This window comes from Anastrepha obliqua, chromosome 1, assembly GCF_027943255.1.
Source record: "Anastrepha obliqua isolate idAnaObli1 chromosome 1, idAnaObli1_1.0, whole genome shotgun sequence".
In the NCBI taxonomy this organism is placed as follows: Eukaryota; Metazoa; Arthropoda; class Insecta; order Diptera; family Tephritidae; genus Anastrepha; species Anastrepha obliqua.
The window spans coordinates 26,217,323-26,240,586 of NC_072892.1; the positions used below are offsets into that span (position 1 = coordinate 26,217,323).

The 23,264-nt window shown below is 36.3% G+C and overlaps 2 protein-coding genes across 5 annotated transcripts in view; both read right to left on the reverse strand.

Annotated features, from left to right (window-relative positions):
- Positions 1–11,540, reverse strand: part of LOC129253470 (MYND-type zinc finger-containing chromatin reader Zmynd8) — a 31,661-nt gene extending 20,121 nt beyond the window's left edge. For 2 of the 3 annotated variants that reach the window (XM_054891861.1, XM_054891859.1), the window contains exons 1-3: positions 10,228–11,540; positions 3,028–4,602; positions 2,777–2,955 (exon numbers count right to left, since the gene is read on the reverse strand). In XM_054891861.1, coding sequence (XP_054747836.1) covers positions 2,777–2,955; positions 3,028–4,554 — 1,706 coding nt within the window. In that variant the 5' untranslated portion in view covers positions 4,555–4,602; positions 10,228–11,540. The remainder of the gene's footprint in view (positions 1–2,776; positions 2,956–3,027; positions 4,603–10,227) is intronic. The other variant, XM_054891860.1, reaches the window with a different exon arrangement.
- Positions 11,541–12,964: 1,424 nt separating this feature from the next.
- Positions 12,965–21,617, reverse strand: LOC129253471 (microprocessor complex subunit DGCR8). 2 transcript variants are annotated; one of them, XM_054891862.1, is made up of 6 exons: positions 20,930–21,617; positions 19,640–19,813; positions 19,433–19,575; positions 14,892–15,881; positions 14,562–14,819; positions 12,965–14,482 (listed from the first exon to the last, which is right to left on the reverse strand). In XM_054891862.1, exons 1-6 carry the CDS (start codon positions 21,195–21,197, stop codon positions 14,195–14,197), a joined length of 2,121 nt encoding a protein of 706 aa, XP_054747837.1. In that variant the 5' UTR covers positions 21,198–21,617; the 3' UTR covers positions 12,965–14,194. The 2 variants fall into 2 exon arrangements, with proteins under 2 accessions (XP_054747837.1, XP_054747838.1); XM_054891863.1 differs by lacking the exon at positions 20,930–21,617 and adding an exon at positions 20,374–20,872.
- Positions 21,618–23,264: the final 1,647 nt, after the last annotated feature.

Here is a 23,264-nt window from a genome sequence, read left to right on the forward strand (position 1 = left end):
TCATATTTTATTTTCTTCATTTTATTATTATTCATCCTCAATGTTTTCAATTTCAACAAATGATACGAGTGGCTTATGATAGATAAAATATGATACAAATGCTTTGGTTTCGATGTTGTCAACATATCTTTGAAATACCGCGTCAATGGTTGTTTTTGATCGTGTTGTCGATTCAGTGCGATTGTTACACATTTTTAAATTGAATGTTGTATTGAGAAAGTCAATTGAAGGAACCGCTGTGTCCAATGCAAAATTTACGTTAAAATCGCCACTTAAAATCATTGGAACTTTATCGTAATCTTTTCTAAGTATCCGCGATACTTCTGGTGTATACTTTATTAAATTTTCGTGAATGAATTCCGTGATGCTATTTATTGATTTTTTTTTCTGTCGATACTCACGAAACTTTATTATTTTTCGGCATAATTGCGGTAAATATTTAAAAATGAAAATATTTACGAATATAAAAATACACACGCGGTTGCTATTATGAGCGTCCCCAGCAAAACCTGCGTGACCGAAACTCTAACACAATTACATTTTTTTGAATGTTACAAACACATATGCACGCAGGTTTTGCTGGGGCGTGACCGAAACTCTAACACAATTACACATATGCACTCGTATTTGTTTCAAAATCGACTTTTTTTTTGGTTCTCCGTCACCTTTGGAAAATGTGTAAACAGTAAGCAAACTTTATTCATATATTTTTCCTCATTTTTGCATCAGTAAAATTAAACAAACGCCGTAGCCGAATGGGTTGGTGCGTGACTACTATTCAGAATTCACAGAGAGAACGTCAGTTCGAATCTCGGTGAAAACACCAAAATTAAGGAAAACTATTTTTCTAATAGCGCTCACCCCTCAGCAGGCAATGGCAAAACACCGAGTGTATTTCTGCCATGAAAAAAAGCTCCTCATAAACATATCATAAAATAAAATAAAATAACTGTATAAAAAAATTTTTTTCTTGTGATTCGAACCAAGAATTTTGGATCGGAAGCTCACATTGCTAGCCGCTCGGCTATCGCGCCATGCTGTCGGCGCTGGCCTAAAAGTTATTTAGTTCGTCGCTACGTTTATATGTAATATTCGTAGCCAAGAGTGTCGCTTTTTTCGTTTCACTTTTTCTCAAATCACTCCCAACGATTCTAAAGAAGTTTTCACTTCAAAAACTTAGTTAAACCATTTTCAACTTTTCTTTCTCAGATTAAATTAAATATTAAGTAACTGAGCCGGACGTAGCCGAAAGGCTTGGTGCGTGACCACCTTTCAGGAGCGCTTGGGCTTGAATCTCCGTGCATGAAACACCAAAATGCCTCGGCAGGCAATGGCACATCTCCAAATGCATAAAAAATTATTTGCCGTCCGGAGTCGGCTTAAAACTACAGGTCTCTCTATGTATTTGTGAAACAATAAACAAATAGGAAAAGGATCTCGGCCATACACCTAATAGAAGTGTACGCGCTAATTATTATTATTTTTTTTTTTTTTAAGTAAGGATATAGTAAGTAAAAATTGTGAAGGAAAAGAAGTCAACTGAAATTTTTAACCTAAAAATGAGCTAAAAAATAAGACCTTTGTAGGTTATATCTAAAAACAATTATTATTTTTTAATTAATGAAGATTTCTACTTTAATTTTATGTAAGATAAAGCAATTTATACTAAATCTAAGCTAGACTACAGACCTACAAAGGTCTACGCGCCAATTCAAAATTGCTAAATATTTTTCTAACAATCCTACAATTCTTAAGACGCCAAAATCAATTTTATAAACTTAGTGGCATGCGAAATTGGACCTCTAAACTTAGTGTACAACCCGGCGTTCGAAAGCACGGAATAATTATTTTTACAATGGAACATCAAAAGGGTTTTCCAATAACAGGTGTTACAGGTGAATGGATTGCGCTATCGAATTGGATGGTATTGATCTGGACAACGTTTATTTTCAACAAGACGACGCTACGTGCCACACAAGCAACGAAACCATTGATATTTTACGGGAAAAGTTTCCGGACCGTGTTATCTCTCGAAGAGGTGATCACAATTGGCCACCGAGATCTGGTGATTTAACACCTTGTGATTTTTTTTTTTTGGCCACGTGAAGGAGAAGGTCTACGCCATCCCAGAGTCGATTCAAGGCTTCAAAGATGGAATTCGTTAGGCTATCGAGGACATAGGGCAGCCACTTTGCAATTCGGTTATGGAAAATTTCATGAAAAGGATATTGCGCTGTAAGCGTGGTCGTGGTGGCCATTTGCCAGATGTTATTTTCTACTATTAATGGCATACTTTCCTCTTTATAATGAAATAAACATCCGACCATTAATATTAAAAAATAAAATGTTTCCCCTTTACTATTGATTTAATTTTAGCCAATTTCTTTTCAATGTAAATATTTGCGGCCACACGAGTTTTAATCTATGAATTTTTGGATTTTTTTGGCTTTTACGTTAAATATTTTTGAATTACTTCTGAAAACAGTTTGCATTATAAGATAACGGAATTAATTTTGTTACGTTCGATCATCGTCTGACGATTGACTTTTTGAACAACGTCGATTAATAGTAGTTTTAAGGTGGTGCTTTTTTTAATTTAACATAAACCAAGCAATTCATAATCATTTTCACAACTTACACATTATAATACATGATACCACTATGGATCAATTTCTGGTCTATGTGCCATCTGCAGGATCAACCAAGTCTAACCTAACCTGACCTATACATTTATATTCCAAGCAAAATCAAGATCATTGAAATATATTTTATTTACCGTTTCGGCCCATTCAATACGTTCTCCACGTTCACGCACTCGGGACACACCCAAGAATCGTCCAATTTTGTGGATGCTGCTATCTTAATGCAAGTGTAATGAAAGCAACGCACACATTTAGAACAGGGCAATAAGTCGGCGCACTCGCGGCATTTCCAACAGAAGCTATCCCAACCACGCTGCAGAAATGAAGACATACAGAAACTTGAATACAATTCTCTTTAAACTAAAAATAAAATTAATGCACTTACCTTCGGTGGTGGCGCCCAATAAGTCATTAAGCGCGCCTCGACGCTATCTATATGTACCGACATACCATTACTGCCACCACTCTCCCCCCGCTCCAAAGATGCCTCCAGCAACGAGCTTGTGCTGCCTACCAATCCAGCAACTGAAGCATTACTATCGTTCATTGTATTATGCTCGACCGGCAAATGCAATTCATCATCCTCGCCACCATTGACAAAACTTCGCTCGCCATCGTCCGCTTCCGAAGACACTTCGCCTTCATCGTGTTTCACACGATTCAAAAACTCCATTTGCTTTTGCACAAATTCTGAATTTTGCGAACGCATATTTGTTCGCTTGAGCATCTTCTCATCGGATGGCCAGCGTCTCAGCTTACCACTAGCCGCATCCAGAATATCAGTACTCTTGCGATTAACGCTTTTGCTGCGTGAACGCCGCGGAAATGCGCTTGAGGAGGAACTGCCGCCATCGTCCTTAAGCGGAGCGAATTTGGCAGGCTTACGCTGCTTTTCAGCATGCGAATGATGATGGTGATGATGATGGTGTGTGGGTGTTTGTTCGTTAGCATCTTTTGGTGTGTTCTTTTGTCGCTTTCGCACGGTATCGGTAACAAATTCACTTAATACCTTTGATTCATTCACGGAACGCTGGAGTGCAAGAAATTCGCGGGAAAGTGGTGTGCTGCTGCGCGCAAGAAAACGTGCATTTTGTTGTTGTTGCTGGTGTTGCTGTGATGAATTAGGCGATTTGTCTTCATTGGGTGAATTCGGTTTGCCAGTATCTGCACCGACTGCATCACCCAGCTCCGTGACAACGGCGCTCGAAACGTTGCCGAGTTGATCAGCCGCTGTATTGATAGCAGCCGCATGACTGTTGTCTACTGGCTGCTCATTTATCAATTGGACCATAATTAACTTATTACTTTTCGTTTTCATAGGCAACATCTTGGGTTTCACCGCTACGGCAGAGACGATTTGCACTGGTACTGGGCAATCACCAGCGTCGACTGGTGACGAATCAATCACAATCGATGATTTGTTGTCTAAAATCGTTTCTAATTCCGGCTTAAGTGCCTGACTTCCTAAAACTGTTGTTGCTATGGATGTTGAATTACCGGTTGTATTGCCGCTCGCTTCCTCAGTAGCAGCGGCGGCAGAAAGTGTAGCGCCTTCTAGAATATTCAGACCTTTCTGCCCTGTATGACGTTCATTTTCCTTATAATCGTCACGCTCACTATAAGAATCTTCCAAAAAATTCTCTTCTTCAGCATCGCCTTCTCCCTGATCGCCGCGCGGCTCTTCCTGATCATCTTCTACTTCCATATCATCTTCATCTCCGTCCATGTCACTGCCTTCTTCGTCTTCCAATTCCACATCTTCTTCATCTGCTATGGATACGCTGTTTGCATTGAAATTATCGCATTTAACGCCCGGCGGTGCTAATATGGGCGTGGCACCAACAATACGCTCATATACTGGACCAGGTATCGAGTCAATGCTATCCTCAGCAACCAAAGCGTTTTGCTCCATTACAACGCTGATGATATCATACGAATGCTGATATGGCCAGAGTCAATGCTAAAATTCGTATGCGAAGAAATTGAGAGTAAAGAATACAAAATTAATATGATTATTCGAACTAATTTAATTAATTATGTAAAGAAAAAACGAAAAAAAAAAATAGAAAACAAAATGCACAAATACCAGAAACGACAAACAAATAAAAAGAGTGAAACGCGTCTGCGGAATACAGCAGTGGAGACGAATGAAGCGACGATGTTGCTGATCAGTTCATATGGTGGCATACATCGTTTTCACCGTCGTCAATACCGGCAATCTTCGTCCGCTACGAATTACTATAATACACGACGACGAAAGCCAGAAAAGTAACAAAAAATGGCATACACACAGTCGAGTAATATATGACATTCGTACATTTATGCCATCACAAAACGCCTACAAAATGTACATAGATGCCAACGAGCGCCGAAATGAGTTTCCAATCCCCTCCGATCAGAACCGCCACCGCAGAAAAAACACATCCCGTCAACTGCTAACAGGTACGAAAAGAAGTACCCGTACAGTCAGCAGCCGCGTATACCTATTTTAGACAAAGCAATATATGCATGGCGTGCATAAGCGTGTTAATGTTGCTGAAGCGACAAACGATAAGCACTCTTCAATTTCTACAATTTTGTTGTTGTGTAGTCATCATTATTCAATATCTAATTGTTACACCGAAAATATATGCATGTGTACATACAAGCAAACCCGTGCATAAACTTACATACAAATACAATATTTACATACATACATACACATGCATATATTCAAATACACTTCCCAAACATAACGGTAGATGCAACAAAGTTATGTCAAAGCTGCTTGTAGCAGAGTACTGAGCTGCGTATTATCGTAAATTATGCAAACATAAAAATTGTTGCCATTAAACTGGCCTGAGGGGGTGGGAATTGGGAGTTAGGAGTTAGTAGCACATGAAGAGCAATATAAACTAACGTTTTCATAGGCCCAATGAAACATGCAAATGCATTAAACTAAACAAAGAAATAATAAATATTTCTCAACCATTTTTCACATTTTTTACGCTCTTTTTTGCATGGTAACTATCCTCTGGCAGGTAATGACAAACCTCCCATCAATAAATTATAGTATTATCCACACGTCATTAATGTAATTGGACTTGGAAGAGCCATGATTTTAGTCATATCACCCAAGCAGTGTTTACCAATAATTTTTATTGAAACAATTTATCGGATAAAAAAGGTGAAAATCTTACTATATCGAAATAAAAAAAAATAATAACAATAATTGGCGCGTACACTTCTGTTAGATGTTTGGCCGAGATCCTCTTGATGTTGTTCCACAAATGGAGAGACCTACAGTTTTAAGCCGACTCAGAACGGCAAATGGTTTTTTCATGAGGAGCTTTTTCAATGCAGAAAAACACTCGGAAGTTTGCCATTGCCTGCAGAGGGGCGACCACTATTAGAAAAAACTCTTTCTTCATTTTGGTGTTTCATGCACTCAGAGTATAACCTACAGTGGCTCACAGCTATTTCGTGTGGCTGTATGTTAAACTAAAGAATTGTAAAATTATTTTTATTTGATTTACTTTAAAAAAAATTTAAATGCACAATCAAAGATAAATTATTTCTAATTACAAACATGTATAAATGCATTCAAATTTTTTCTGCTTTAGTAGAATATTTACAACAAAAACAGAATACTAGGTAAATTGACGTCACAGCTTATTTCGTGTGTTCACTTTTACCGTTATCGGCGCCAGTAAACCGGTTAGCAATTATAGGAAATTTATTTCGCATAGTATATTAGATTATATCCTTATTTAGTTTACACATTGAAAATAGTCGGTTGTCCAGCTTAATTTAAAAATACCGTGATGGGTCGTCGTACGTCGATTGAAAGGCGCGAATTAGTGATTACGCATTACAAAAATGGAAAGTCGCAGAAAAAAATTGCTGAAATTGTAAATTTAAGTACTTCCACAGTACAGTACATTATTCAACGCTTTTCTCGTGAAAAAAGAGTGGTTGACAAAGGCCGCCAAGCTCCAAACAAAATTTTTACAGAAGGTGGATATTAAGAAAAATTAAAAAAGACCCACGAATTAGTGCGCCAGCTTTGACAAAAGAGGTTGAAAAAGTGCTTGGTAAGCCATGTAATCCTGAAACAATAAGAAGAATTCTGCGCAAAGCTGATTTCCATGGTCGTACAGCTCGAAACAAACCGTTTGTTAATGAGCGTAACAGAAGATTAAGGGTGGAGTTTGCCGGAAACCATGTTAATAAAGACCAAACATTTTGGAATGACGTTATTTTCGCCGACGAAAGCAAATTCAACCTCTTTGGTTCCGGTGGAAAGTCTTTCGTTTGGCGTAAGCCCAACGCGGAGCTGGACCCGAAGAATCTGCGTGGTACAGTAAAACACGGTGGGGGCCATGTAATGGTTTGGGGCTGCATGTCAACAACTGGTGTCGGAAACTTGGTTTTTATCGACGAAATTATGGATAAAACAGTTTATTTGAATTTATTAAGAAATAATTTACTACAAAGTGCTAAAAAATTAGGCATTCGGGACAGGTTCAGGTTCTATCAGGACAATGATCCGAAGCATAAGTCGGAATTAGTGCAACGGTGGCTTATATGGAATTCCCCTCATGTGGTAAAAACGCCAGCACAATCACCTGATCTCAATGTAATTGAGAATTTATGGAATATTCTGGATCAAAATTGCAAGTGGAGTGGGAGAAAATATCTCCTGAATACACTGGAAAACTTGTTAGCTCCATGCAATCCCGGTTAAAAGCTGTATTAAAACAAAAAGGCCACCCTACAAAATATTAGATTAGTAAAAACTTAATAAATTAAAAAAAAATCATGTTTTTTCTAGTTTGGTCAAGCACACGAAATAAGGTGTGACGTGGATTTACTTATAATTTTGATTTTGCTGTAAATATATTACTTAAGAAGAAATAATTTAAGTGTATTTATGTATGTTTGTTACAAGAAATAATTTATATCTGAATGTCCGTTTAAGTTTTTTTCTAAATAAAGTTTATACAAAAATATTAAACTTTTTTATTTTGATAAACGGGCACACGAAATAAGCTGTGAGCCACTGCACGTACTCCGAATGGTAGTCATGCACCAATTCATTCGGCTACGGCGGCCGCCTATATCGTATTTATTTTCTGCAATTTCGCTAATACACCTCGAAAATACCCATACTTTACAAGTCACCCAGGTGAATTGAAGCACATGGAACAGTCGCTGAGCTAAAAGACAATATTCAGCTTGAATGCTTGGGATTCCATTCAATGTTTCTACTGTGGGCGCGATCTCGAGCTCACCAATAGAATTGCCTTTGAACATAATAAATCATAACCCTTTCTAGCCTCGACCATTGTGCCTCAAGGTATTGGTCTTGGAGCGCTCTTCTTTGTGCTCTTTATTAATAACCTCGGTACTTGTTTAACCATTCTTAATTCGTACTTTACGCCGCTGACTTGAAACTTTATAGAATTATATTCTCGTATTTATAACAAACAATTAAACAATGTAATGAGTGGAGTATCAAAAATAAATTATCGCTTAGCGTTAATGAATATTTTCATGTGGCCCTGTCGAAAGCAAAAAAATCTTATCGCCGCATATTATTTGGTCCTAAACTTTCCACTTTCTACTGTTGAAGAACACTCTACTTTTGCTAACCATATAAACACTGTTACGCCCAAGGCTTACTCCAATCTAGCTTTTTTAATTCTAGTCCAAGCCCATTAAGGGGTTAGGGGTAGTCAGAATTTTCAAAAAATCGATTTTTTGTTTTTTGCATTTTCTTAAAGTATAATGTTTTAAAAATATTGTGTAAAAATTTGAAGTGAATCCGACAAATACTTTTCAAGTTATTCAACAATTAACAAAGGGCGCTCGGCCGCTCCGGAGCCGATAGCAAAACTTTAAATGCGTTTTTCTCAAAACTATGTTTTTCAAACTGGTGAACACTGTAACTTAAAAACTGCTACGTAGATTTCAATAAAATTTATACAGCTTTTGAAAAACATAAAAAACTTGTGCCTGATCGAAGTATTTTTTTTTTTTTCAAAAATTTCGATTTTTTTTTAACAATTAATAATTAACAATTTAACAATTTAACAAAAGTTGGTTTTTTTTTCTAAAATCTGGAAAAAATTTTCTGAGGCCGCCATTTTGTTCATTTTGAAAAAAAAAAAAGCTTCGATCCGGCTCGAGATTATCTATCAATAAAAATAATTTTTCTCATCCGATTGGTTTTAGATGAATCTGCAAGGACTTGTGATGTTCACCGCAAGGGACTTCTGGAGAAACGGGCTTCCCACAAACAGCGATAACTTTTGCAATTATTAATTTTTTTTTTTTTTGAAATTTTGGTGAAGTCAAGTTAAAACATGATGTTTTTATGCTATGTTTTTATTTTTGTTAAATAAATTAATTAAGTAGCAAAAAAAAATTCGTGAAAATCATCATTTTTTCGGGCCTCTGACTACCCCTAACCCCTTAAGGTTTTTAGTCGTATCTTCCACATGCATACTGAATTTTTGGAAAAAATGTACACCACCTGTTTCTTTTTTTTTCTCGATATTTATTAGAAACGACCTTTTACAACAGCAAACAATCTAATCATTTAATACACAAATTGAGTTCGCTTTGGTGCCACAGCAAAACATGCCGATTTTTTTCCAGTAAGACTATTCGAGTACATTACACAAATTTTTAAGTTCCAAAACCACAACGTTATCAACAACCAAAAGCTATGAAGTTAAAAAGATGTGATAAAAGTTAGAAGTAAATTAATTTTTGATTTAACTAAATTAACTAAACATATTTTAGGGTTTTCCCAGAACCTCACAATTTTCGATTTGCGTCATTCTTTAGTATTATTTCAGTGATAAGCAAACACAACCATTCTCGGAGAATGCAAACTCGGAGCTTAGGCAAGGCTTCAAATGGAGTAGCTTTTAGCGTATTATAACAAAGAAAGTGAAAGATATTCACGCCAACCAGCATAGTTGATTGGAACTTTAACAGAATTTTTCACAAAGGATTCTCAATTATAATTATTTATGCAGTTAGAGCTACAAAAACTAATGAGCATAGCAAGTGCTTAACAGTCAACGTTTACTAAAACGCAATCTCGTCCTAACAGCCAATCCACAAGCTGGATGAAATCACAACTTCCCAGCGCCTTAGTGAATAGATACTTTTACCGCATTTTCCCCCATTTCTCTTTTCTATCGCAGCTCCAGCTGCTCAACCGTGTTGGCCGTCGCACTTGAACTGGCGAAGCTGTTTACTCACACACGCGCACGCATCTGGTAGAACAGCTAAACACTTGCACCAATCATTGCCCTCAAACGAAACGGACTCGTTTTGCAACACCATGTGGTAGTGGGTGCGCACTTGAGGTACGCCAGGTGTTGGGCACGTGCCGGTAAATTCCAAAGATATTTTCAACCGCATATGCTGCAAAATCCATGCGTACACTCAGGGGGGGCACTCGTATACACAAAACACGAGGTTAGAATGCTAAAAACTCCAAGCAAACAAGTAGTCTTCCAAAAAATATGCAAACAAAAATGTATGTAATCTTTTTCATCAAAAAACAAGTCACCTGTACTATACTTACAGTTACTACGTGCTTTAGTATGCGGGCAATCGTGATCTTGCTGCTGCTGCTCTTACTGATTCTATAACTCTTTCCACGCTGTCGTGAGCCGCTGCTTTTCGTGCGGGTTTCACATTCGTGGCCATGGAGTGCCTTCCTTTCTACTGCTGCACCTTTGCACCAGCCTACTATGTTCACAGTAGGTGCGTATGTTTGTAGCTGGTTACTGAAATGGCTGCCGACGTGATGACCAGGACTACTGCGCTGTATCGATTTCTCCGCCGGGGCACAAATTTTACAGGTCTGGATTTGACTTTCGCCTATAAAGGTGTTATTTTTTGTGGGTTATGTCAAATTCCGATTGATAATAGTCAGAGCGGTCTGTATGCTAGTTTTTCGTTTACAATCAAAAATGCCAATGTCTCTCACCACCAATGCACTTGCTACACCACTACGAATATAATCCACTGTCCACTCTTTTCCAAAGCTGTTAGTTATAATTCACTATCCGTACGAATAAAGTTTATACATATTTTTTCTTTATTTTTTACTTTTTAATTTTCCCAATACATGAAATCGCTTTTCTTCGTCGACTTTGTCGCCTTCGCAATTCGCAAAACAAATCGGCCACTTATTTGTATGTGCATATGTTTGTGCGAATCCACATATGTATGTAAATATGTATACACAAATTTATATTTGACGTTTCAGTTTTTATAGTTCATTTTCTGACCAATGGCCCTCATCGATTGCACAAAATACATTATTTTTTATGGATTCACATTGTAGCCATGCAATAATGTACAAATATATATTTTTTAAACTATACTAAAAATGTATTTTCCATTGAAAATATGTATTTAAAACACAGCTCTCCAAACCTATGGCGTTTAGTCGTCGCTCGCGCGGCTGTTGTTCGTTGTTGTCTGTTTGTCTCCCTGGCTATTTCACTTCGTTGTTGTTCACGACACCTCGCTACTATTTCGCATTTCGCCGCGTTAGCAGAGCCGAAAGATTTGTTTGTGTTCGCTTGCTTTGTATTTGTGTGGATTTGCCTTTCCTTTCTTTCCCTTACTTTCCCTTCCCTTCTACACACATTCCATCATTTCCTTTCCACATGCTCACATTGGAAACGCATGATTCAATATTGATAATATAATATTTTTAATTGAATCAGGTTGAGAACGTATGTATACACTGTTAAATTGTTTGCATATTTAGACTGAGCTGATTTGGAGTAAATCATGTGGATAATGGTAAAAAAACACAGAAACTTAAACCCGCTTGCTTCCTCTTCGTTGTTTACCAAATTGACGTTCACTGCGTTCTCTAAATGCGCTTACATCGCACAAAGAAAAGAAGCAACAGCGAAATTTATTCGCCGTGTTATATTATTCTCTTGCTCTTGAAGTTATCCGAATGTCGCTCAGCTGCTCTCTTTGCACATCTTGTAGCTTGGGAAACTTCGTGAATGCTCTTCAAATTCATGAACAAATTTTAAATGATAATTGCTTCCGAAATTTGTTTATTGAAAGTCCTAGATTTGTGAATACCAAACAACTAAAAACTATTTCTTAAAACAATAGCATTTGCATGAATAAGGGCATTCTATGTAAATTATAAATAAATTAACATCGAATTAGTTAAGCTGCTATCAGTTTCAAAATAAAAGAATGTTTGTTAAAAAACAAAAATTCATTTCGATTTTATTTACTTTTTAAAAAGAATACATTTTTTGAGTCCATTTTTAAGTATACATACACATTTTTTATACACTTTACATATGTAAGAGCATTTATTATTATTATTTTTTGGACTGAAAACACCCATGAACTTTTGTAGAACGCTAAACAAGTAATATTGAAAAATCTGTTTATCCCTGTAGCACAACTTCGTCAGGCCTGAGGACATTGTTGTAGCAGCATTGCTAAGGCCTGTGAACCCATGAAATATTGTCATCGAAATCATCAAACGGCATTCATAAAAAAGGTGTGAAGGTGTAGATAAGGTTGTGGTTAGCACCATACTAACCTTCTTTACATATGGGAAATATGCGTGGAATGAGAGTTATGTATAAACAGTTTAAAATGTTCCATATCTGGTATGTAATTATGCCAGTCCTGCCAGTATAACTGTCATGCGGTGCATCTTTAGCTCTTCATGGCATTCGGGTGTCGTGAACTTGTGTGCATGTTCTTTCAACGAGATAACATTCGCTCTTCAACAGAACTCAATCTTGTCTGCAAGATTTTTCATCTCGGGTGATGTATAGAAAATTCTACAATTTACCTAAAAAAATATATAATTAATTAGAAATTCATTTAAATTTTAAAAAATAAGTCATAAATAAGTTAAAACTCTATCACAGATAATCTGAATGACACTTCTTTTTGTTATAACCAATTAAGAAATACCCAAACCATAAATTTTACAAATCGTAATTTCTGCAACGTTATAACGGAAAGCCCAAGTGCACAGTTTTTGCCGTGGCGTGTCAATGAAAGATTGTTCATTTGAGATCGTAAAGTCCTCACGTTAAACATATACGATTTTATTCCACTTTATTAGTCCATTATTCTGCTTCATCATCCAAAACCAATTTCTTCGAGTAACAGGCGGGTCTCACGGCCACTATTCTATTCTCCTTCCTATTACATCATATGCTTGTATAATGAAAAGGTAAAAACTGGCTATCACACATTTTTGTGAGATTTCCTCACGAATATATTTTTTCTTCCCACAGTAAACACAAAACAAATTTAACGCAGTTCATGATTTTTTTTTATTATATAATTTACTACTCTCAACACATTTCTTTAGTGCAAACCCAAATGTTGAGGCGTTTATTTTTACAATCTAGCTAATTTATAAAAGATGTTGTAATGCAAAGCACCGGTGAAATTATATACATATGATACATAGTACATTTTTTACTGCATAGAAAAATACTGTGCTGAAGAGAATGGTCATGGTTTTTAATATTTTTAATGGTTTAAACTAAAAACATTTTTTTCAATGTACTAATTATATATTTAATAACAAAATTTTAGTCTGATTGGTGGTGAAGAGTTGTTGTGGATTTCTGATAACACACTTTGAAATTTGCTTGAAATTTTCTTTCACCGGCCTTAGTTTTAAGTACAAACCTAAAAATTAATAAACATTTACACCTAGCAAAGTTAAACACAATTTATTTTTGGTATCTATAAAGAATTTATAGATGTAATTAAAAAAACGTTTGGTTTTTCTGATACATTAATTACATATCTGTGGTATCTGATATTGATTAAACGAGTTGCGACTAATATTATTCAGTAAATTCAAACATGTCCCACCAGCTATGACACTCGTTTCCGCGTCATAGTCGGCCAACGACTTTAGTTACTTTACAAGCATTCCTTAAATATTTATGGAGAATGTTTATGCTGTTACAACAAACTATAAAACTCAAATCAATAAAAGAGCAAAGCTTATCCCGAAGCTCTTCTAAGCTAATCAGATATGAAAATGACCACTCCAAAACTCACTTATTGCAGGAAAGCATTTAAATATATGAAAAAGTGTATGGTCCTATTATAATATCAAATATACCTAATGCCACAGATATACGAGTATGTATGTAAAGCGAAATTGTAGCAACAAATTAAAGTGTCTCCAAAGTCGGATTACGTAAAATTCTATTATTGTAATTTAGTTTACAACTGTTCAGCTGCTTGATGCACATTTTGGCAATTTATCCCCATATTTATTTTGTAACTGTCCATTTTAGTAGTTCAATTATTAGTTTTTGCTTATGTTCTCTCCAGCTTTTTTCATTTGCTACCACAGATAAGTATTTAAATATATTTTTCTAGTGTTCATTTGTGCTTCAATTTTTTCGGCGGTTTCATTCAAAACAATCGCATTAGAAATTTTAGTTGTTCATTGTTCAGTCATATTTCAGTTCAGTCGAAACCTACACACATTTACGGAAATGTAAGAAATGCGCTTATAGCTCCACATTATTGAGATTAGAGCCTGATGATGAGGGTAAATCAACATCACTGGGCGGCACAAAGGTGCCCATTGATTTAACGGATTTATTCTTTTCAGCCAATTTAAGCATTTCTGCCTTGAGTTTGTCAAGAATAGCATAATTCGGCTGATTTATGGCAGCTTTGCTTTGCAGTACAGTGATTTCTTGTTCTTCTAGCTTCTTTTCTTTGAAAGTCTTAATTGAATTATTGCCGTATAGGCGTAGCAGAGAGCCCCATGTCTTAATGTGTGGATGTAAAATCTGTAAAAATAAGGTATTTTTAGTGAAAAATAAATATTATTTCATAGGTGACTTATTTAAATTGCTACTTCATGCACACCTGTAGTATTGCTTGCGAGGCCAGTTGCTTGCCCTCGCGTTTATTCTTGCATAACACTTTAGCCGTGTGTTTGCCCACAGTCATGGTGAATTCATTCTTTTTATTTTTCGTACGATTAATTTCATAATTAATCTGTACATCGCCAAGACCGAAATTACGTTGCAAGCAGGTCAACAATATAGCATGTGGTGATGGCTCCGTTGTTTTGTTACAAAATTCAGCAACGCGTGGATCCTGAATTTTAATGTCATCGAAAACCTAGGTAAAAATTAAAGGCACTTTAGTATTAGGTAAACGAAATTTTAAAACAACAAAAATTTAATAACGCACTGATAAGTCTTTGTGATTGCTTTTCGGCGCATTTTTGTCCTGCTTAATGCCCGTGATCTTGTCCTTCATTTCCGGTATCAATATCTCCAGTGTTTCGCGTGCAGCATCAGACTTCGCCTGCTTCTTGCTGGTGCCATAACCCGTGCCATATTTCAGTTCGTTGATCGATACAGTTGCCGAGTAAGGAGTTGCCGCATTTTCCAACTCCTTGAATTCGTATGTTGGCTGCTTTTTGAGTGCATGCTGTACATACTCATGCAATATGCACACATAACTCTTACCATTCGGATTCATAATCCATTCTTTACGTCCCCGTGTATTGGCACTTGCATCGCCACTGGGCGCCAATATTGGAAATTTTATCAGTTTAGTGCCATCGGGCAGCGTCGGACGTTGCAAGTTTTTAATGTGCTTGCGATTTTTCGTGAATTTGCGTCGCGCATTCCACGAACGAAAACGCAAAACACGTATCACTTTGAATTTAAACAATTTGGTGCAATACTGATTTAATTTTTCTGGCGTCAACGACTCGTTTTGTGTATTCTCGGTGACGGTGACAATTTTTGCAGGCGGCACTAGGCTCTTCAATGCCGCAATATTAGCGGCCAAATCGCCTGGTGTCGTTGTCGCTGTCGCTGTGGCTGTAGCAGTTGTAGAGGTTGATGCTGGAGTCGTAAGTGTAGCAGCAGTCTGTGTCGAAATTGTAAGGTCGCTCGTGTCCATGGTTTCGTTATTTACCGCGATGCCATTTGTCGAAGATGAAACTTGTGTAGACTGACTTGACTCTGTAGGGTTGATCGCGCTGCTAACAGCACCAGTGTATGGACATTTGGGAATATTATCCACTATAGCCTCGTCAGCATCCCGGGTTGCATCTACCGAACCCTCTTTTGTTGATGCTTCATTCAAACGCTTTATCTCCGCCTCCTCCTCCTCCAATGCTCGTCTATAATTAAGGCAAGGTATAGCACCCAAAGGTATTGCATGTTTCTGGTGGAAAAGAATGATGATTAAATGGTGCTCAACATTCAAACTACTTGTGTATATGTGTGTTTATGATTATAAAATGCATTGGGCGCAGGTTTCAAACAAAAAAGTTCGTTGAACGGAGTCATGACGAATATAAACTTAAGAAGAAGATAGAAAAGTAAGTTTCAAACCGGCTTGATTGATTTTAAAAACGAAAATTGTTGGTGTGAATGAGGAGAATCTATACGTATTATGCCCATAGATATCAGTAGAGGAGTTGAATTTTTTTCGCCTTTAATATTAGCACAAAAAATTAAATGAAATTACGAAAAGCCGTTCTATTTTATCACAACTCCACTTTATTTTTGCCATGAACTAGAAAAGAAAGGAAACTCTTGAACACCTTCTATGTTCTTGCCCTGCATTTGCTAGAACCCGACTGAAATGTTTAGGAGGTATACAATATGAGAGGTTAGAACGTCTCTCGGGGTTAGTGCTTCAGAACTACTACAAGAAAACGTAAGGGTCAAGCTCCATCTGGTACCACTAAGGACCAATAGGTCTATGTTATGGCTTTCAGCCACTTTCTTTTATCGGGACATTCCGATGCACAAAATGTTGTCGTTGGTCTATATCAACATGTTTTGGTAATATATTATAACTTAGGGTACCAGTCTTCAAAAATAAATTGATTACAATTTAAACGCTTTTAAACTAAGACATTTTTTCGCATGTTACTACAACCCACTTAGGAGGAAATATTTAAAATTTTCTCTAGTGCAATAAAGTATTCAGAACTTAGTAAGATTATTAAAACAGTTTAAGGGGTTACATGGGTTTCGTTGGTTCAAAAAATCGATTAAGTTTTTTTTTTTTTTGCTTATTAATTTCTAAAACTTCTCAGGAATAGTATCCTAAATTTTCAAGTCGATCCGAATAATAAATTCGGAGATACAGCCTTTGAAATGTGTGCGCTCCAAGCCACTTTTATTGTTACTCAAAACTTTAAACGCGTTTTTCTCGGAACTGTGTTTTCAAAGTCGGTTATCAAATGTTCTCGAAAACTACTCAACCGATTTTGATGAAATTTTACACAGGTGTTCGAAATACAATTTACTCGTGCTTGAACGAGGGATTTTGTTTTTTTTTTTTCAATTACAACTATTTAAAACAAAAACAAAATGTCAAGCAAATTTGACCGAAATTTTCATTTTTTTGCAAAAATGTCTGCCAAAATTCCAATTTTTACTTTTTTTTCTTTCCTTCGTTTAAGCACGAGTTTATGGTCTTAACTAAAGCACTTATTTTTGTTTTTTCATTTTTATGAGCCTGTCAGGAGTTATGCTAACAACGCGGACGCACCTTTTTTTCGAGGGGTCACCGAAAATGACGTCACAATGGAGGAGTTTTAATTTTTTTTTTTTTGAAAATTTCAGAAATTATTCTTTAAATATGTATCTATAAGACAGAAAAAGGTTTGAATTCAATAAATAGTTTTTTAATTAGATAAAAAAATATTGAAAATAGGCCTTTTTTTTACCCGACGAAAACCATGTAACCCCTTAAGAGACTTACTCAAATCTGCAAATATAATTCGGAATGCATTATTAATTGACCTATCGTTTCACTAGAGGGGAAGTAAATGCAGTTTTTTTTTGTTTTTATTGGTTCAATTTATGATTCTAAGATTTTGTTCGATTTAAAACTAAACATTTTTGATGTGGGGAAATAAAAGAAAAAAATTAAAAAAAAAAAATAATAATAACAATATTATCAACAAGCATCTGTTTATTGGAAACTACACCCTTTTTGGGTGTTTGGCCGAGCCCCTTCTCCTATTTGTGGTGTGCGTCTTGATGTTATTCCACAAATGGAGGGATCTACAGTTTCAAGCCGACTCCGAACGGTAGGTATTTTTTTATGAGAAACCTTTTCATGGCAGAAATACACTTGGAGGTTTGCCATTGCCTGCCGAGGGTCAACCACTATTAGAAAAAACTTTTTCATTTTGTTCTTTCATCGAGATTCGAACCTACGTTCTCACGGTCGGTGCAATCAGATCATGTCCTAGAGAGGCTCTCAATGCACTGACACACGTTATTCCAATAGACCTACATATAAAGAAGACGGCAACCATGAGTGCATTTAGGTTAAATGAAGCGGGTCGCTGGAAAAGAAAAACTTATGGTCATGCTAGTCTATTATTGCGACAAACTCAGTTAACCTCGGTGAGGACTGACTACATCGTCCCGATGGTAACGTTCAATAGGAATTTTGCCACACTCTTTCCATCTAAAAAAGAATGGAATAAGGGATTCTCTCTAAACAACTTCGATACCACAGTCTATACAGACGGCAGTAAAATGGATTGTGGTGTTGGAGCTGGTATATATTCTCATAGACTTGGAATTGAAAAATCTGTGCGTCTCCCCAATACCAGCAGCGTCTTCCAAGCGGAAGTACTAGCAATTGGGGAAGCCTGTAGGTTACTAATCGCAGATTTCTCTTTTAAGGGCAATATCGCTATTCTTTCGGATAGCCAAGCCGCAATCCAGGCGCTGGACGCGACTATAACAACCTCTAAAGTGGTGGAGCAAAGTAGGAATAGCCTCACCAACTTGAGTGAAAACCATAGAGTAACCTTGATTTGGGTCCCGGGACACCGGAACATAGAAGGTAACGAAAAAGCTGATGAACTGGCAAGAGGGGGATCTGCCATGAATAGCGCTCTTGCAGTACCAGTATTCACTCCACTAGGTGCGGTCAAGAATGCAATTTCTCTAAAATACCTTCGAATTGCAGATTGTAGATGGAGAGACCAGACGAAATGCAAAATCAGCAGAATGTTATGGCCCACCTACAACCTCAAGCAATCGTTGACATTAATAAACATGAAACGACGGGACACCTGCAGACTTACGGCAGTCATAACTGGCTTCTGGTCTATCGGAGAACAAGCCGCCAAAATGGGCATCCCTCACAACACATACTGTCATAGTTGTAAACAACGGAGGAAAAAGAAACAATCTTCCATTTCCTCTGTGAATGCCCTGCCCTATGGAAGGACAGAATGTTAACCCTGGGCAAACCGCTGTTCGACAGTCTCGAGCAACTGTCTGGCGTAGACGTCAACAACCTAATAAGGTTCCTAAACCGCACAGACTGGATATAGTCCTGCTGCAAATAACTGTTAAACAATTTGGTAACGAGGATGTGGCAACAAAATGGTGCGGAAGCGCTAGTTGGATTCTGGATGAATCACCACTCTAACCAACCAACCAACGTTCTCTCTGAATTCCGAATGGTAGTTACGCACCAACCCATTCCGCTACGGCGGCCGACATAATAGGAATAGGCCATTCAAAATAAATTTATAATTTAAAATAAATGTATCCCACTGTTATTTTTGTCTTTTTAATAGTACACAACAATACTAAAAATTGTTTGGAGCGAGTGCTTCACACGTGCAGTCCTTTGTCAAACAACGTGGGAACGTTAAATCCTAACGCATTTGTTTCGAATTATTTACTAAGCTATTATTTTGATCAAAAAACGCTAAATCAATAACTCACTCGCACACTGCCATGACCAAGGAAATATGGTCTCGATGCTGAAACGACACGTGATTGTTTATGCAGAAAAAGTGGCATGCCACTGTTATGTGTCACCTGAACCCAACCCTCCGGCAGCACTTCAAAATGGTTATGACCTTTCTCTGAAAAAATAAATGAATAATTAATTATTGAACTTCCCTATTTATGATTCCATTTTCCACTAACCCTCCAAAACCGTCTTAAAGCGTTCTTCATATTTTGGCTTCTTTGGTTCTTTCAAATCATCAGGTAAATTCTCGTTGAGCAAATTCTCAATCTCATTATCGTCTATATCCAAATCAGATGATTCATAACCATCTCCGTGCTCATGATTTTGATCGCCATTTTCGCTGGCAATGTCTGATAAATGAAATAAAGTGTATATCTTATAGCTGATGCAAAAACAAAATAAATTTAAAAACGCGCAAACATACGAAGCAGCATACAGTTTTTTTTTTATTTTACTTTTTTCACATTTTCGTTGCCAAGCCACAGTGAACATACATACACGTACGCGTATTATTGTTTACTTAGGGGACGCAATGTTTACAGAAATTAACTTAATTCTGTTGCTGCAGTTGTCATTCAAGCACAATTCATAACAAAATGTAAAAGTTATTATAATAATTACTTAGGTGATTTGCCTAAGAAAAACTTTTTTCATAGCTCTCTTAAAGGTATTATAAATTGAGACATATTTTAAAATCTAATATAAAAATGCTTTAATAATAAACTGGTGAATATATTCGAAAATATATAGACCAAGCTTATCCTCCAATTCATGGTGTACGTTTTCATGTTGTCATACAAGTAACAGTAATTTTGACTTTTTGATGGCATACACTCTTCTCAAATGATTATAAATTTTGTTCATTTGTTTCGCTGTTTACAACTTTTGAACAAGCCCATTTCCGACTTACCTTTCCTGTACGGAACATCTTTGGAGAGCTCCAAACGTATAATTGGTATCATACGCATTTTCTATACTTGTAATATTTATTTAGTTATACAATTATTTACTAAACTATTTCAATAGGAAATTGGTCATATTACGCCCGATTCTAGCTCCTAACGCACGTTTATACTTAAATATAAATACTGATATCGTAAAAAGATGCCGTGGCGTTCATATACAAGATAACACAGCAATGAGCTACTCAAATTTCAAGTAAAGTAACACTAGAAAAATGTCGTTCCTCACATTCCTCTAGTTCACATCTCAACTTGTTATGCATTGCATATTCTCGACTCCACAGTTTCCTACCTGTACTTTTGCCTTAAAACTGCTGGATAGCCAATTTCTCAAAGCAGTTCTTATCATTTGTTTATCTTCGCATTACTTAAAAAGAGCGCACGGACTTTAAATAAATGTACATGTATTTAAGATAAAATATCTCATAATGCCCATGCTGCATTAGTGAAGCCTTATCTCAATCTAACTTTGTAGATAACCGACAACAGCAATATGTTACTCACCCGAATCTTCAGAGCCGGAACCCTGTACTTCGTCTAACACTTGAAATTGTCGCAACTGTTGATCGAGCACTCCGCTTTGATTGCTCTCCTCCACACGTGTTTTCATTTCCTCGATGGCACTCAACGAGAAACCCTTCTCCTTCATGGCGGTGGCTTCCTCGTGCAGCGTTTGCTCATCAAGACGCATTCTTTTGTGGGGCTGTGGTGACGATGGGAGCGATGGTGGCGACGAGGGCGACCGTTGCGTGTTATCACTTTCGCTGGACATTGTTGTTTCTCGCTTTTATATTTTATAAAATTCTTTGAGAAGGCAATTTTATTTCTTGTGTACGAGTATGCAAGCTTGATGGAGCTTAGAAGTTTTGTCGATTAAAGGCTGCTCTTTAAAACACCCAACCTGATGGAATCCAACGTTTGCAATTGATTTTTCATACAAATTGGATTGGTCACATTGGTTATTTCAGAACTAGCCCAGATTAATGCACCTGACTTTCTTTATCGGATTTTATTTTCAGCGTTGTGTTAAAATTCGACTGAAGCAACTTTCGCAATGGATTCTGTTTTAAAATTTGTATTTAGTGTAAAATACACGAAACCAGTGCAAAAGTACTTCTTTGAAGCTTTGATATTTTAATTTATTTTTCAGTTTTTATTGAAAGTCCGGCTTTTTATATGACTAAAATAAAATGAAGTTAACTTTTCACCTGTAATAATTTGCACATAAATTAGTTATTGCTCGTACAATAGTCGATTATTTCTCCGGCTATAATCGATAAAAAATCTGAAGAGAGGTAGTGTTGCCAGAAATAAAAATTATAGAGAAATACCAAAAAAACAAACGGTTTGAATTATCTAGTTAACAGTCCGTATTAAAAATTGGTCCAATGCCTACGAATGGACGCATTTTTTAAACGTTACCTTTTTTCGGTAAAAATAATATTTTTGATAATTAATTATTCATTCAGTAACGAACAAAATTTTCACATTGCACAAGTTGAACACTAATTGACCTGTACTCTTGACATTTTTAACAAGATATTTCGATAAATTATGTTAATTATTTCAATACCAAAAATTTAAACATAAAATAAGTGAAGAAAATAAATCTTGGCAAAAGTGTGAATCGACTATTTTTTACCAATTTGGCCACCGCGCCCTGAACTAGAGCATTAAGAAAAATCTTAGAAACTCTGTAATCAAGGTACCGATAGTTTTTTACTTCATATTGTTACAAATGAAGAATATTCACCAAGCTACTGGCAGTGCCCAGCGAATGAGATATTAAAACTAAAACATGAATACCAGATGGCATGACAGAAGTTACCAGAAAGTAAAAGCTGCCACATGTAGAAATTATAATAATATTAATAACTTGGAGGAACAGTGATTTCTTTAACGATCAAAAAATACCTTTGAAACGTTACTCTTTTCTATCACTAATTAAACGAAAGTAAATACACTTATGAGCCTAAAAAAAAATTGCCGTAATTTAAGAGACTTTAGAAGCTGTTATTTATGTTCTTAATTTTCTACCTTAAATGCTGTTTACTTGGTTCAACTTTTACATGCGATTCATTAAATGAGAAATTTAATCAAAAGTTCAATGCGAAAAAGTTACCTACTCTGTTTACACGAGGGGACTTAAGGAAAGAGAAGTTTAGTATTTAGTGAGTGAAATGGAGTTAAAATGCGAAATAACAACATTTGATACAATGTCCTTAGCATCCCAAAAACTTTATAATATTGATTTTATTAATTTTATTATATATTACATTAAAACAATCGTTAACGAATCCATTCGCTACAACTTCATTTTTAAAACGGACGGGCAAACATAGACCCGAATGTAAATAAGCACAGGTTGGCTCGAAGAAAAAGTTGAATAGCTAAAAGTTGGCTGGCGACTAATAGTCTAACTTCTTATATTTACACATGTTCTTATGTAGATGATTATTTTGGTGACGACAGAGCTCAGCGGCGAATAGATAAAATTGTAGATCTATTTCCATTTTGTCAAGAAACAATGGATTTATTCCTCTTTTTCTAATAAACAATTTCCATTATAATTTTTCCATTATTAATGTTTCGTTTTGGAGATATTTTGGATTTCGAAGAAACCTTAATCGAAGAAAGCGTCCACCTATTTATGACAGCAGGAGTTATATGTAGCTGCCGAATTATTTCTAATCAAGTAGCCGAGAACATAACAAAGAGAACAGAAAAAACGCTACGGTCCAAGGCGCATTTATTAAAGGTGATGGCACTAGACCAACAACAATATTTATTATGTACGTTTAATTGTCAAAGAAAAGTATAGGCAAAGTAGAAAACATAT

Excerpts from the sequence above, each read along its gene's own strand:
- LOC129253471 (XM_054891862.1), bottom strand. The coding sequence starts at position 21,197 with ATGTCCAGCGAAAGTGATAACACGCAACGGTCGCCCTCGTCGCCACCA. Across the intron at positions 19,814-20,929 it reads TTCCGGCTCTGAAGATTCGG|ACATTGCCAGCGAAAATGGC; the intron begins GTGAGTAACATA and ends TTCATTTATCAG. Across the intron at positions 14,483-14,561 it reads CCTCGCAAGCAATACTACAG|ATTTTACATCCACACATTAA; the intron begins GTGTGCATGAAG and ends TTATTTTTACAG.